This window comes from Hyaena hyaena, unplaced genomic scaffold (genome assembly GCF_003009895.1).
Source record: "Hyaena hyaena isolate Hyena2069 unplaced genomic scaffold, ASM300989v1 scaffold_0, whole genome shotgun sequence".
Lineage (NCBI taxonomy): Eukaryota > Metazoa > Chordata > Mammalia > Carnivora > Hyaenidae > Hyaena > Hyaena hyaena.
In genome coordinates, this window is record NW_024080632.1 from 13,336,605 (window position 1) to 13,351,671 (window position 15,067).

A 15,067-nucleotide genomic window follows, 5' to 3' on the forward strand; every position below is an offset into this window, starting at 1 on the left:
ACGCCAACTCTGCTGGTCGGGGGTCCATACCTGGAGTCTGACTTAGAGCTTTGAGTGTTGAAAGATGAAAACATGAGGGAAAGGAATAGTTGAATCAGTAATGGAGTTATGATCCGGCATTCAGTGCTCTGGGGATGCAAGGGTTTGGTGTGTTTTGAGTAGTGAAGAGAAGTAAAGAAAGAGGTAAGCAAGGGCTAAATTGTCAAAGACCTTGAATGCCAAGCAAAAGAACTTGAACTTTATTATATAAGTAATAGGAGCTGTTGGAGGACTTCATACAGGGAAAGGGTACGTTCATATTTATGCTTCAGGAAATCACAGTGGCCTGGGTAGAAAGGGGTGGGTGTGGGAACCGAGCCATGGAAGTCTACATCGTGTATATCCGGTACATAGGCACTTTTGGGGCCCACATCAGGGGCACTTCTGGGGCCCACACCAGGGGCACTTCTGGAGCCCTGTGGCTTCTAATGAGCATGATGGTGTCACAGTCTTTGATCTGCAGGTCTGAAAGGCTGCAGTGATTCCTTAGTTTCCGGCCCTGAAACTTTAGTATCTGATCCCTCACATAAGGTCCCCCAGCCTCCTCAATCTTCTCTTTCAAGGTATGGATGGAGTCGTCAGGGTCGATGGCGTAAGGCTTGCTCTGGCCGCTAGAGTCCTTCACAAAGACCTGGATCTCGGGAGGGAAGGTCTCCAGGACCCGGATGCTAACCTTAGAGAAGATCCCATAATGTGCCAGGGTCTGCTGGCTGCTGAGCAGTTGCCGTTCTCCTCCTGGCTCCTGGAAGGAGAGACGCTGCTGTCCCCTGATGTCACACATCCTCTTGATCTCCGTTTTCATCTTCCAGATGGGACTGTAGGGATCCACCGACAGGGTCCAGGACTCCTCTCCTGTCTTTTTCACCAACACCTGGACATCCCGTGCTGGCTGGAAAGGAAGGAGGAGCAGACCAGGATGTCTGATGGTCAAGGCTGTTGTCCCCAACTCCCCCTCTTTCTGCCTGCTGACGATCTATTTATTGCCTACCGAGACACTTTGGGTAGGAAAAGGAGCTATCGGTAACTATCACAGCCAACAGGCATAAACCGTAACTGTCTGAGGCAAAGCAGAACATCCTAGGTTTACAGGATCCTTGGGTCACCCTCTGTCCTCTGACTCACCCTGATCAGACTAACCACTGGCTACCGTTCCCCAAACAGCCACCCCTACGTGGAACTGTTCAGGGTCCCCAGCTGTCACACGGAGATAACATTTGCGCCTACTCCGTAGGTACATCATAGGGCTGCTCTAGGTTAAAGAATTTAACAGGTGCCAGGCACTGGGTCATACGTTCAAGGATAGTCATTGTAATAGGAAAAGTCTGAAAGTAGGGTAGCAGTCACAAAAAATAAGGTACTTCCATTCATTGGCTCATGACATGGCTGTTAATCCAGGGTGACTTGATGATCCTGTGGGTCTAGGGCAGTCCAGGTGTAGGTGCCCTGTCCCGGGATAATTAGAATCACCCCATTTCATGCTCAAAAATATCCCATTTTGGACTTTAATGTTATATGGTCATGCAGATCTGCCTTTGAGGCCAGCCTCAGAATTTCCCTGCAGGATGTGACCTCTGGTAGTGGCAACAAGATTGCTCCGGGAGTGGCAGATCAGGGAAATTAGCTCTCTCAGACAAGCTAACAGTCCTGGTCTTTGAACCCTAGATTCCTATGTAGTGTTCAGACCCAGGACGCTATGATTGTGTCAGAAAAGCAGTGCCCAGGGGGGCTTCGCCGCTGGTGTTGCTGTCTGTGCTCAAATCCTATGTTCGTCACTGATTGGTTTTAGATACATCTATTAAGACTCTCTTCTTCTTGGGGCGCCTGGGTGGCTCAGTCGGTTAAGCATCTGACTTTGGCTCAGGTCATGATCTCATGGTTCGTGGGTTCGAGCTCTGTGTTGGGCTCTGTGCTGACAGCTCAGAGCCTGGAGCCTGCTGCAGATTCTGTCTCTCTTTGTCTCTGCCCCTCCCCTGCTCACTCTGCCTTTCTCTCTCTCAGAAATAAATAAGACATTATTTTTAAAACATCATTTTTTAATGTTTTATTTATTTCTGAGAGAGAGAGAGAGAAAGAGAGAGAGAAAGAGAGAGAGAGAGACAACACAAGCAGGGGAGGGTCAGAGAGAGAGTGAGACACAGAATCTGAAACAGGCTCCAGGCTCTGAGCTAGCTGTCAGCACAGAGCCCGATGCGGGGCTTGAACCCACGAACCATGAGATCATGACCTGAGCCGAAGTTGGGCGCTTAACCGACTGAGCCACCCAGGTGCCCCTCTCCCTTTCTTTTTTAAAATTTTTTTATTTTTTTTATTAGCATTAAACATTTTAAATGTATTTATTTATTTTGAGAGAGACAGAGAGACTGGGGGAGAGGTAGAGAAAGCGAGAGAGAGAGAATCCCAAGCAGGCTCTGTAACTGTCAGCATGGAGCCCAATGTGGGGCTCGAACTCATGAATGGTGAGATCATGACCTGAGCTGAAACCAAGACTCGGACACTTAACCGACTAAACCACCCAGGCGCCCTGATCTCTCTCTCCCTCTGTCACTTTTTAAGATGTTTGTTTATTTTTGAGAGAGAGAGAGAGAGACAGCCAGACAGAGTGCAAACTGGGGAGGTGCAGAGAGAGAGACACAGAATGTGAAGCAGGCTCCAGGCTCCGAGCTGTCAGCACAGAGCCCAACGCGGGGCTTGAACTCACGAACTGTGAGATCATGACCTGAGCCGAAGTCGGGTGCTTAACCAACTGGGCCACCCAGGCGCCCCTTGGGGGGATTTTTGGGGAGCTGACATGCAGTCATCACTGAATATTGACTGAGGGGTGGAGGGTGGTTATACCTGTACGTGCCAGTCCTGGCTGGAGTCGTCATTCTTACAGCAGGCCTGTCTCAGGCAGTGAGCGGCCTCTTTGGCTACCAGGTCCCATCTCTTTTCTTTTCCCAGGTTGTTGGTGGGATCAGCCGGGTCCAGGATAACTGGCCTGGGAGAGAGAAAGGGAGTAGATCCCCATCACACTTATGATCCTGGCCTCTGTCACTCAAGTCTATGGGATAGTACATGCCTGTGTGTAGGCAGGCCTTCCTGCAAGCTCAAGTTCTTGGCTCATGATTGGAGTAAGTTACAAACTGTAACCTAAGTTGGCCCAATCAGAGTGAACCTCAGGGGTTCTGCTTAGAATCCTAGGACAAAGGTGCACTCCCTCTTGTAGTGGGAGGAGCCCAGATGGGAAGACTAGAAAAGATGTAAGTCATGAAGGGATGAGCCTGAATTCAGAGGTAAGGCTCCCCTGGGAAGGGCAGATTTCACAGAATGGGTCCCTGATGACACAGTGAACATCTGGATCCCATCATACCTGAAAGTTCACTCATCTTTGGGCTTCTCAGTTACAAAAGCCAAGAAGTTCCCCTTCTTTTAACAATTGCATGAGTCAGGTTTCTGTTCCTTGCAGCTAAAAGTAAGGCTCACCTGCATTCCTTCAACTGTTGTTTGATATAGATTTTGACAGTCTCATTTTGGAAATCATAGTACTTGGTCCAATAGATGCAGATGTCTTCATAATCTACAAGGAGTTCCATCACGGCTCTAAACCCTTTATCCAGGTCGAAGTTATCGCTCTTGTCTGTACCTATTTCCCAGGCATAGATGGTCAGTAGCTCCAGTGCGTATTTTGCGGGCAGTGATGCCTTTCGATATTTAGGTTTCAAGTGCTGCAGGGTGGCGGGGTGGGGAGAGGGAGTGAGGGAGAGAGAGAGAGAATGGATATGAGATTGCTACCTTGGCAATTGGGAATTTCCAATTCTCTCTGTTTCCAGGTCCCAGTAATATTCTGTTAACATCAGGGGTGCCTGGCTGGCTTGGTCAGTAGAACATGTGACTCTTGATCTTAGGGTTGTGAGTTCAAGCCCCATGTTGGGTATAGAGCTTGCATAAAAATAAAGAAATAAAAAAATAACTATTTTGTTGACTCCATTTTACATCTGGATTATGTAGCACATCCATGAAATCTGAAATGAGCCCAGAGAGCTTGGGCTCTAGATAGATTATGTCCTGGGGCCATCACAATTTCCACAAAAGAGGAAACTGAGGCCTCTCATGCACCTTCTGGACTTCATCAGTCTGTGTTAGTGAGTCGGAATGGTGGAGGCAATATCACATAGTGTATATAGGATCTGATTAAAGAAAACAAAAACACATCAACACGCTGAAAACATAAAACAAAATTGGAACAAATCAAAAGATGGAGACGGTGTAGTCATGTGAAAATTTCAGTTCTTCAAAAATTAATTTGGTGGGGCGCCTGGGTGGTTCAGTCGGTTAAGCATCCGACTTCGGCTCAGGTCATGATCTCACTGCTCGTGGGCTCTGTGCTGACAGCTACCTCAGAGTCTGGAGCCTGTTTCAGATTCTGTGTCTCCCTTTCTCTCTGACCCTCCCCTGCTCACGCTGTCTCTCTCTTTCTCTCTCAGAAATAAATAAAACATTAAAACAATTTTAAAAAAAGTAATTTGGAAAAAAATTAATTTGGAAGCTTATTGCAATTATAGTTAGCATCCCACTAGTGTTTTTTTAGTGGGAGAAAAATAATGTTAAGATGCAAATACAGGAATAAATGCTTAGGAGAGCCAAGAAAATTAATAAAGAAGAAAAACAAAGAGGTTGGTATTTGTTTTCTCAGATATGACTGAGAGAGCGTACCAGAACAGTACACTTTGGTGTCAGTATAAACAACAGCCAGGTGTAACAGAAGAAGAACCCAGAATTAGTTCTCAGTCGATACAAAAATTTAACAACCGGTAAGGGTGATGAACAATGGGGGGAAAGATGCATAATCCAACAAAGGATGCTGGCACAACTTATCAGCCATTTGGAAGAAAATAAAGACGAGCTTTGTGACACCAAATACCAAAACAGATTACAAATGGAATAAAAGCATAGATGAGACATATTCGAAGAAAATTAAAAGACTACCTACACACTGTGGACAAGACAGAAAACCTACAACTCAGAAAAGTTGGCCCTGTTTGTATGCTTTAAAAATTAGGGGTACCTGGGTGGCTCAGTCGTTTAAGCATCCGACTTTGGCTCAGGTCATGATCTTGTGGTTCGTGGGTTGGAGCCCCACGTCGGGCTCTGTGCTGATAGCTCAGAGCCTGGAGCCTGTCTTCGGATTCTGTGTCTCCCCCTCTCTCTGACCCTCCCCTACTCGCTCTGTCTCTCTCTGTCTCTCAAAAAAAAAAAAAAAAAACACATTAAAAAATAGAAATAATTATATCATCAAAGATATAATGGTAAAAATATTACGATTGGTAAAAATATTTGCAACACGTGAGAAACAATGGTAAATATCTACAAAAAAAGTCTTTCGACTGATAAGAAAAAGACAGAAGTCCCAATGGGAGAAGATGCAAAATACATGAACAGGTTAAGTCCCCAAAGTTCAACTCCAAAGGTCTGTAAGCAAATGCACCTTTGTAAAGGGCGGACCACAGAAAGAGTCACGTGATAGGATTTCGGTTTGTAAGCTCCAGGCATGAGCTGTGTGAACACGGATACAAAGAGGGGGATAACGCATAGTCTCCAAAAATGTTATTAGTATCATCTCAGCCATTTCATGTAAATTTAACAAAAATTTTAAATGTTTGTTTATTTTTGAGGGACAGAGTCAGAGCAGAGTTGTGGAAGGGCAGAGAGAGAGGGAGACATGGAATCTGAAGCAGGCTCCAGCCTCTGAGCTGCCAGCATGGAGCACGGCGTGGGGCTCGAACCCACGAACCGTGAGACCATGACCTGAGCCGAAGTCGGACGCTAAACTGACTGAGCCGCCCAGACACTGCATTTCACGCAAATTTTGCCTTCTCTCTTATGCTTTATTTTTCATCACTTGAATTTTTCATGAGCCCAATGCAATATTCAAATAATCAGAAAAAGTATTTATTATTATGAAAATTCTTATGAAATAAATCATTATTATTTCAAATGTTTTTATTTATTTTGAAGAGAGAGACAGTGAGTGAGAGAGCAGGAGAAGAGCAGAGGGAGAGGGAGAGAGAATCCTAAGCATACTCTATGCCGCCAGTGCGGAGCCTGATGCAGGGCTGGAACCCATGAACCGTGAGATCATAACCTGAGCCGAGATCAAGAGTCGGATACTTAACCGACTTAACTACCCAGGAGCCCCATGAAATAAATTGTTATTGTAAAACCCAGGTGGCATTATTGATTAAGAGCACACAGGCAGGCACCTTTGTGTTCAACTCTCAGCCCAACTTTAGCCCTTGAGCCTGGTTTTTCTCATCCTCGAAATGGGGCTAATGAATAATACATACATTACAGAGCTGTTGGAAAGACTGAGAAAAATACACAGAGCCCTCAGCATAGATCACGGAAGACAACTGACCCTTAATAGATGGTAGCTTTGTTCTTACTGTTATGTGAAATGCCTGAAGCCTGTGGAAAATCACATTCGTGCATGTCAGGAACTATTTAGTTGTCCTCGAGGAACTAAGAGGCTATGACCAAGGCACAGTGCTTTGCACAGAATAGAGCAAAACCACAAAGAACGGCCACAACAAGAATGAGAACTGCTGTCCAGCGCTCTACAATCACAAATAGCTTCCGATGACATTATTCCACCTACATGATTTAGCTCTATTCTGAGCTGGCTTGTTTCCATCTTTTTCTCTTAAAAAAAAAAAAAATGGTAGCAGGCACCCGTCCTCCTTGATGTGCCCTGAATGTCCCAGCCCGGCGCCCAGCCCCGCACCTGCTGGTACCAGTGTTTCATCAGCCGCAGAAGGTTCTTCAGTTTGACAGGGCGACTTTTCACGAAGTGCCTCTGCAGCTCTGTGAAGCTCGGTGCGAACTCCCCAGGGTGGCCGCCGCTGGTTATCAACTCTTCATAGATTTCCGGAGATGGTTTAGAGTCCGGGCAAAAATTTCCTGCGAGAGAAAAACACCCATGTAAGAAAATCCACTCTTTGAGGAGAGGAAGACGGGAAATAAAACTGCGAGGTATTGAGGAGACGTGAATTCTCTCCTGTAGGAACAGACTATATTTCCCATTTTACAATGGAAGCTTAGAGGGTTTGGTAGCCCCCTCAAAAGTCACATAGATTTTAAATACCCCCATTGACCAAAGACTTAGCATGTATCAGACACTGGGCTAAGCTCACAGAAGCCTAGGACAGCTCCATGCAGGGGCGCCTGGGTGGCTCAGTCGGTTAAGTGTCCGAGTTCAGCTTAGGTCATGATCTCATGGTTTGTGGGTTCGAGCCCTGTGTCTGGCTCTGTGCTGAACGCTTGCTCAGAGCCTGGAGCCTGTTTCAGATTCTGGGTCTCCTCTCTCTGCCCCTCCCCTGCTCATACTCTGTCTCACTGTCTCTCAAAAATAGATAAATGTAAAAAAAAAAAAAACAGCTTCATGCAGTAGGTAAAATTAAGTGGAACCATAGGGAGTGCCCTTTTTGAGGCTCAAACATGGTCAAATATTGCCAATTTCCTATGGTTCAACCTGACATTCTGCCTTCTGGCAGGCTGGTATATTGAGTCTTGGAGGTGTTAGATAGCTGCCCAAGGTCATATATTTAGTAAGTCTTAGAGCCAAAATTTGAAGACATTAAGAGTCCTGTTTTTCTTTTCTAAGTTTATTTATTTATTTTGAGAGGGAGAGAGAGCACACTGCAAGTGTGTGGAGCAGAGAGAGAGGGGGAGAGAATCCCAAGTGGGCTCCACACTGTCAGTGCAGAGTCTGATTTGAGCCAAAATCAAGAGTTGGCTGCTTAACCAACTGAGCCACCCAGACGCCCCAAGAGCCCTGTTTTAAGAGTGATTCCAATCTAGGGGCGTCTGGGTGGCTCGGTTGATTGAGGGACCGACTTTGGCTCAGGTCATGATCTCATGGTTCGTGAGTTCGAGCCCTGTGTTGGGCTCGGTGCTATTAGTGCAGAGCCTTCTTGGGATCCTCTGTCCTCCTCTCTCTCTCTGCCCCTCCCCTGCTCATGCTCTCTCTGTTAAAAATAAAGAAACATTAAAAAAATGATTCCAATCTAACTCTAAAGACCTCGAAGTGCTTGCCTTCCCTGGTGTTTCCCAGAAGGTCAGAGGAGAGTCTTCACCCTGGGTTGGGTGGGAACCCAGAAGTCCCCTATCTCCCCAACAGTGGGACATGGAAACATACGAATTTATGGAAGGGACTACTCTGCAAGCTATAGCTCCAGACCCAGCCCTTCAGGAAAAAAATGCAAACTCCACTCTCTCTCACCTGGCTTCCACTTTCCCAAACCTCCCCCAAGGCCAGGTTGGTGAAGGGCCCCTGACTAGTTTCTGTGGCCCCGACCCATTGCTGTCTTTACTTAGAGCATCATAGGCGGGGAGCACATCCACTCCAATAGCTTCACTGTTCTTCCTGGCCTGGATGTGGAAGGACAGGGAGCGGGGGACCATGGTCGTCTTTCTCTGCGGGACCATGGTGATGCTGTAGGCCAGGCTCTTGCTGTACTGAGTCAGTCTCTTCTTGATGAATTTGATGATCGATCCTCGATGCTCTGCCTGGTCTTGAAAGCTGGGGAAGCAGCTTAGGAACAAGACCAAGTCCACGTCGGAGCTGTAGTTCAGTGTCGTTCCCTTACCAGAGGATCCGCCCTGCGGAGGACATTAACATTGGAGCTTTACCTCCCCTGGGGCCTGAAGCTTTGAGGTTGGGGTGAAACCAGGGGGCCTTGCCTGTTTACACAGGTAAGGTTGTTTACACAGGAACCAAAAATAGCTCTTGGTCTCCTCCATACACGGTGGGCTTTGCCAACCACGTCTTTTCATTCATTTAGAAAAATTAAGTACATGATAAACAGTTCAAAGAATATAAACGAAACGTAAAACCCTCCTGTACCTCAGGCCCTAAGTTCCTTCTGCAGAGGTCCCCAACTGCTTCTATCTCATTCCAGAGACATTTGATGCCCAAACCAGTGCTGTCCAACATGGTGGCCAAGAGCCACATGTGGCTACTTAAATTGAATGTTTGTTTATTTTTGAGAGATAGTGTGTGAGTGCGGGAGGGGCAGAGAGAGAGGGAGACACAGAATCTGAAACAGGCTCCAGGCTCTGAGCTGTCAGCACAGAGCCTGACACGGGGCTCGAACCCACGAACTGTGAGATCACGACCTGAGCTGAAGTTGGACGCTCTACCGACTGAGCCACCAAGGTGACCCCTGGGGAATGTTATTTTTAAAGACTCTCAAATTTCGGGGTGCTTGGGTGGCTCAGTCGGTTAAGCATCAGACTCTTGATTTCAGCTCAAGTCATGATCTCACGGTTTGTGGGTTTGGGCCCCACAATGAGCTATAGCTCTGTGCTGACAGAATGGAGCCTGCTTGGGATTCTGTCTCCCTCTCTGCCCCTCCTTCACTCGCTCTCTATCGCTCTCTCAAAAATAAATACATAAACACTTATAAAAAATAAAGACTCCCAAATTTCAGGGGTTGTGGCTACGCCTGCAAAGCACCTTCTAAGTTCCGGCAGCTCTAAGGGGCTGTCTCTGCTCCTTGTCTCAGTAACCGATGCTGTATGAACATGTCCTCTGAAGAAGGGGATCAGGGGGTCTCCTTCAGTAGGCAGGGAAGGGGGCTGGCCCTTCTCCCCCTTACAATAAATTGATTGTTATTTTGAAATAATTATAGGTTTGCGAAAAACAGTTTAGACAGGTCTGCAGTTTCCTCCCAATGATCACACCTTATCTAAATATAGCCCAGAAATCAACATTGATACAATGTATAGAGTTCAAAGACATGTTATGTGGGGCGCCTGGGTGGCTCAGTCGGTTAAGCATCCGACTTCGGCTCAGGTCATGATCTCACGGTTTGTGGGTTCGAGCACCGCGTTGGGCTCTGTGCTGACTGCCAGCTCAGAGCATGGGGCCTGTTTCAGATTCTGTGTCTCCTTCTCTTTCTGACCCTCCCCTGTTCACACTGTCTCTCTCTCACTCTCTCCTAGAAATAAATAAAACATTAAAAAATTAAAAAAAAAAAAACTAAGAAAGACATTTTATGTGTAGATTCCGACAATCACCACTGAAATCAAGATACGGAACTATCCCATTCTATTTCCTCCTTCCACTCTTTTAAGAGTCATACCAACCTCCCTCCCCCCACCATCTCCAAACCCTAGAAACCGCTAATTTGTTTTCCATTTTCATAATGCTGTCATTTCAAGAAGGACACAAATGCAATCATACTGCATGTGACTTTTAGAAGCTGGCTTTTTTTGTTTTCACTTAGCACAGTGCTTTTGACATTCATCCCTGTTGTTACATGTATTACTAGTTTGCTCCACTATAACCACCTTTGTTATAGGTTGTTTGTGGCTTGACTTCGGTCCCAAATCTGCCTAATATTGTTTACTTTTCAGAGTTCTTAAACACTTGTATTTTGATGTCTGTCCAGAGTTTTAGCTATAATTTATGTGAGTGAGAGTTTGTAAGAGCTTACTTTATCTTGGCTGGTGCCAGAAATTACTCGTGTAATTTTTAAAAATCATGGGGCGCCTGGGTGTCTCAATCGATTAACTGTCCGACCTCAGCTCGGGTCATGATCTCACGATTCGTCGGTTCGAGTCCCGCGTCAGGCTCTGTGCTGACAGCTCAGAGCCTGGAGCCTGCTTTGGATTCTGTGTCTCCCTCTCTCTTTCTGCCCCTCTCCTGTTCATGCTCTGTCTCTTCCTCTCTCTCAAAAATAAATAAACAGTAAAAAAAAAAAATCACGAAGCAATTCTGACCTCAGGTCAAAAAATTTTTAATTAAAATTTTTTAAAAATTTCAAAAAATTTCTAACCTTGATTTTGGCACTGGGTTCCTTGACCTGAGGAAACAGAATAGTAAGTAGTAAGAGGAAGAATATGCATGTCAGAGGGGGGCTGTGATCAAGTACTGCAGGGATGTCTTTGCAAATGTTACCGCTGGTTCTAGAAGACTCTCTAGGTCACTCATAATAGGAAATCCAATTTAACACAAGAAAATGACAGCACTGTCACCACAATATAGATAGAGAGAATCAGGAAAATTAGATGCAACTTAGAAAATCTAGTGCTAGGGGTGCTTGGGTGGCTCAGTTGGTTAAGCGTCTGACTTCAGCTCAGCTCATGATCTTGCAGTTTGTGGGTTCGAGCCCCGTGTCAGGCTCTGCGCTGACAGCTCGGAGCCTGGAGCCTGCTTCAGATTCTGTGTCTCCCTCACTCTCTGTTCCTCCCCCGCTTATGCTCTGTCTCTGTCTCAAAAATAAATAAACATTAAAAAAAAAGAAAATCCAGTGCTTGCCCAAGTGGAGAAAGGCAGAGAAAAGGAAGTGTTGAATTAGTGCAATGTGCAATGTAACCTCTTCCTTCCTCCTCATATAGTAACAGAAACATTCATGACAAACGTGTGTCCTTTCTGCTGTTGCTGGTTTACCAGTGTTTATTGTAATAGGGCATTTGGTTCTAGGCACTTCTGATGCAGCTCAAAATATCTGGACATAGTTATTCCAGGACTATTTAAACTTCTGGAAATAAAGATCATTGAGAGAACAAAAGGGAAAGGGAAAGTGATTTTTTTTTCTCCTCCAAATAGTCTCCACTTGACACATACCCCTAAAAGAGAGAATGGGAACTTTAAGATGCGTATTTGAAGTAACATTAATGGTATGTAGAAAATGCAATGTATCTCCAGTGGAAACACAGCACTTTTGAATTCATAGAAGAGCTATATTGGCAACATGTTAAAATAGTTGAACACTTTCAAACCCATCCTTCAAAGAATATGTGTCCCGTGTCTACTTCTTTTTTCTTTTCTTTTTTTTTTTTTAATTTCTGGTTCTGATGGAGATTCCTTCCTTCCTTCCTTCCTCCCTCCCTCCCTTCCTTCCTTCCTTTTTTTGACGTTAGGTCCTGAAAGCAAAGATGCTCAGAAAGCATACATTGCAGCCCCTCCAGGAAGTTCAGCTACGTGGAACAGTCAGACCTAGTAGTGCAAAGTTTGTATCTTTTTATCTAGAGAGTGTGTATTTCTTCATTTCCCTTTTGGAAACTCAAGCTTTGCCGACAACGCTCCTAACTCTATGGTTTCCACCTTTTATTTAAAGATTCCAAAAAAAAAAAAAAAAAAAAGATTCCTTAAAGCTGCTTGTCCTTCCTTTGGCAGCCATATCACCCCCAAGGCAAAGCCTGATTTACTTAAATAAATGTAGATATATGTAAATTAAGGGAAACCTCACAAAATGGCGTCTGAGGCGGGGGGGGGGGGGTTGGGGGGCAGCGGGAGGAGGGGTACCACTCAGCATCGATTGCAGGAGTTGTCAATTACACACCCCAACAAAATTGCAAACAGAAACATCAATTGAATTGCAGACCCGGGCAGGAAAGGATGCATATTGCATCTTCTACCGGGAATTCACTACCCCTGCAACTCAGCCAATGAGAAAGTCTCATTATTCAGAGCGACCCCTCCCACCTTCCTCTTCCTTCCGGGTGTGTTCCTCTACTTTGTGGGTGGGACTTGCTTATTATGGTTTCTGCTATAGCTGGCTTGTGCCGAGTTGTCATTCTTTGTTTTTCCTGAATAAACTCATTTGGCTGGTAAAGTAACTGGCTATTTAAAATTTTTCTTTTTTTTAAGTTAACAGATATCTTTCATCTAGCAAAATTAGCAAAACCTAGCTTGATAGTCAAGGCACTTTTGATTTAGGGTGGTATGTTAAAAGCTTAATTACAATTTAGTACTTTCTAGGACAAAGCATGCTATAAGTGAGTGTTGAATTACATGGTCAGTCCCTTTAGTCCATTAAGGACTCATAATGGCTAGGTAGATTCTTTTTTTTTTTTTTTTTAATGTTTATTTATTTTTAGAGAGACAGCGAGCTGGGAAGGGGCAGAGAGAATCCCAAGCAGGCTCTGTGCTGATCCACAGAGCCCGAGAATGGGGGTAGGGGGTGGGGGGGGGCTGGATCTCACTAACGGTGAGATCATGACCTGAGCGGAAATCGAGTTGGATACTTAACCCTTAACCTACTCAGCCACCCAGGTGCCCCTGCTAGGTAGATTCTAATAATAACTATGAAATACACTGCATTTTAGAAGAAAAACACAGAGTGTGACTTTGAGGGTACAGTTGGTTTTCTTAAACAAGAAATAAAGTGTAAATTTTCTAGAGACCTACCATTCACATTCCTCCTGCTGCCCTGGCAATCAGCTTGATCTCAAATAATGAGCATCTTCCTTTGCCATCCTTCAGATTTTTGGGATGATTTACTGTTTAAAAGCACTTGCCCATGTGGTAGGGTCCCCCCCAGGGAAAGAAAAAACAACACCTCAAGGCAACCTGGCTATAAGCATTCAACATCCCTCAAGACCTTGTAACCTGAAGCCACTTAATCAGACTATAGGTTTGTGTGTTACCATATATGGGTGGCGAAGAAGCTAGAAAATATATTAGAAACCTTCGGGGCTCAGTTCTTCCGGTACAACCCAACCGAGCTGTGCTGGCACGAATAAAGTTGCTTCCTGGAAAGAAAAGCCTGGGTGTCACGACTCTGTGTGAGAATCCTGCTACACCCACGCTTAAACTCATTTATTTCTCATAACCAATCTAGGTTAAAGACGGGGGGGGGGGGAATGAGATGAACCGACCATCCAGAGATGAAATGACCGCTCCCCAAGGTCATACGGTCTCCAAGCGCAGGGCTTGGGATTCACACCCCCCAAGTCCCTTGTGCTCACCTTCACCACCTTTAACACCCTGACTTCCTGGTCTAGAACCAGCTCATCATGGAAGCACCGATCCCTGAAGAAACGTTCGATTCTCTGCTGGGCATCCTTCACTTCCTCCTTCCAGTCCCCCTCGGGCTGAAGCCTCCGCTCCACGAAGGCGGACAGCATGTCTGCAGGGGTCTCATACAGGTTCTGGAAGAGCTCCATCCCTCCAGAACCAGGCTGCCCCTTGGGAGAAATTCTCTCGGCTTCTGCCTTGCTCTGTAAGGGGTCTATCCTTTCTCCAGGAGGCTGAAGGACTGGGGGGCACATTCCATCCCTCCTTGGGCTGCCTTAGGCTCACAAGCTGGGCCTTCCCCGTCCCTCCCGGCTTGCTCAATCGGTTTGGAAACCGAAACTGAATTTGCTCAGCTGTAATTTTCCTGTTTAAAGGCGATCAAGAAAAAGGCTGAGTGTGGGGCCGAGCGCCCTCTGGCGGTCACCCACAGACTCTCAGTCTGAGTGTTTCCTTCCCCGTGTCCTGGCCTCCCCTCCCCCCCCCTCCCCCACCGACCCCGCCAGGCCCGTTCCCAGCTGTCTGGAGAGGATACAGCCCCCCACCCCAGTCCATACAGGAGCTACCCTGGGGGGCAGGAGGTGCCCACGCCTGGCTGAGAGGGTGGGGGGCTTCGCGCTGAGCCTGAGTTCCGGGGGCTGTTCCAGGGAGGGCGGGAGAGACGCACGGAGTCCTCGAGGAACGGCTCTCCAGGACAGCAGGGACAGCGAGCAAAGCGACAGAGATTGCTGAGCGAAAGCACAAAGCTCTCGGGAGCGAGAGGGGTGCCGCCTGGGGCGCCGCCAGGGATGTTTGTCTCTGACTTTGTCTTAGATCAGGACCTGGGTCACAGTTTGGGAGACTCCGTCCATGGCACGTAGCCTAGGCGGCTCTGGAATGCGTTTATTCTTTTTCCCCCCTAAAACGTGCACAAATGCAACGGGACAGGAGGGATGAGGACCGTTGTGACAAGGCGCCTGCCCCGCCTGGCGTCCCCCCCTTCTCTCTCTCTCTCTCTCTGCTTCCTGTTAACCCTTTCCCTGCTCAGGGCCCGGGATGCACTGAACTCTTTTCTTTTCTGAGAGCCAATGCAAACGCTTCGTTTGCTGTTTCGTTCCTCGTGTCCAGGCAAACTTCTCCCTTATCCCCAGGATATGCGAAAATTCGCCGAGGTCGCGTTAGGAATTCAAAGCTGCCCTCCTCTGAACTCCTTCCACACAGTGCCAACAAAATGCCAGAAAGATTTTTCTTCTCTCTCTCTCTCTCTCT

General features: G+C 46.4%; 1 protein-coding gene across 1 annotated transcript; it reads right to left on the minus strand.

Moving 5' to 3' along the window:
* Positions 1 to 216: 216 nt before the first annotated feature.
* On the minus strand, positions 217 to 14,172 carry LOC120222888 (2'-5'-oligoadenylate synthase-like protein 2). The gene is made up of 6 exons (XM_039220939.1): positions 13,774 to 14,172; positions 8,388 to 8,676; positions 6,800 to 6,975; positions 3,502 to 3,743; positions 2,875 to 3,016; positions 217 to 928 (listed from the first exon to the last, which is right to left on the minus strand). Exons 1-6 carry the CDS (start codon positions 14,074 to 14,076, stop codon positions 368 to 370), a joined length of 1,713 nt encoding a protein of 570 aa, XP_039076870.1. The 5' UTR covers positions 14,077 to 14,172; the 3' UTR covers positions 217 to 367.
* Between the last annotated feature and the right edge of the window lie 895 nt (positions 14,173 to 15,067).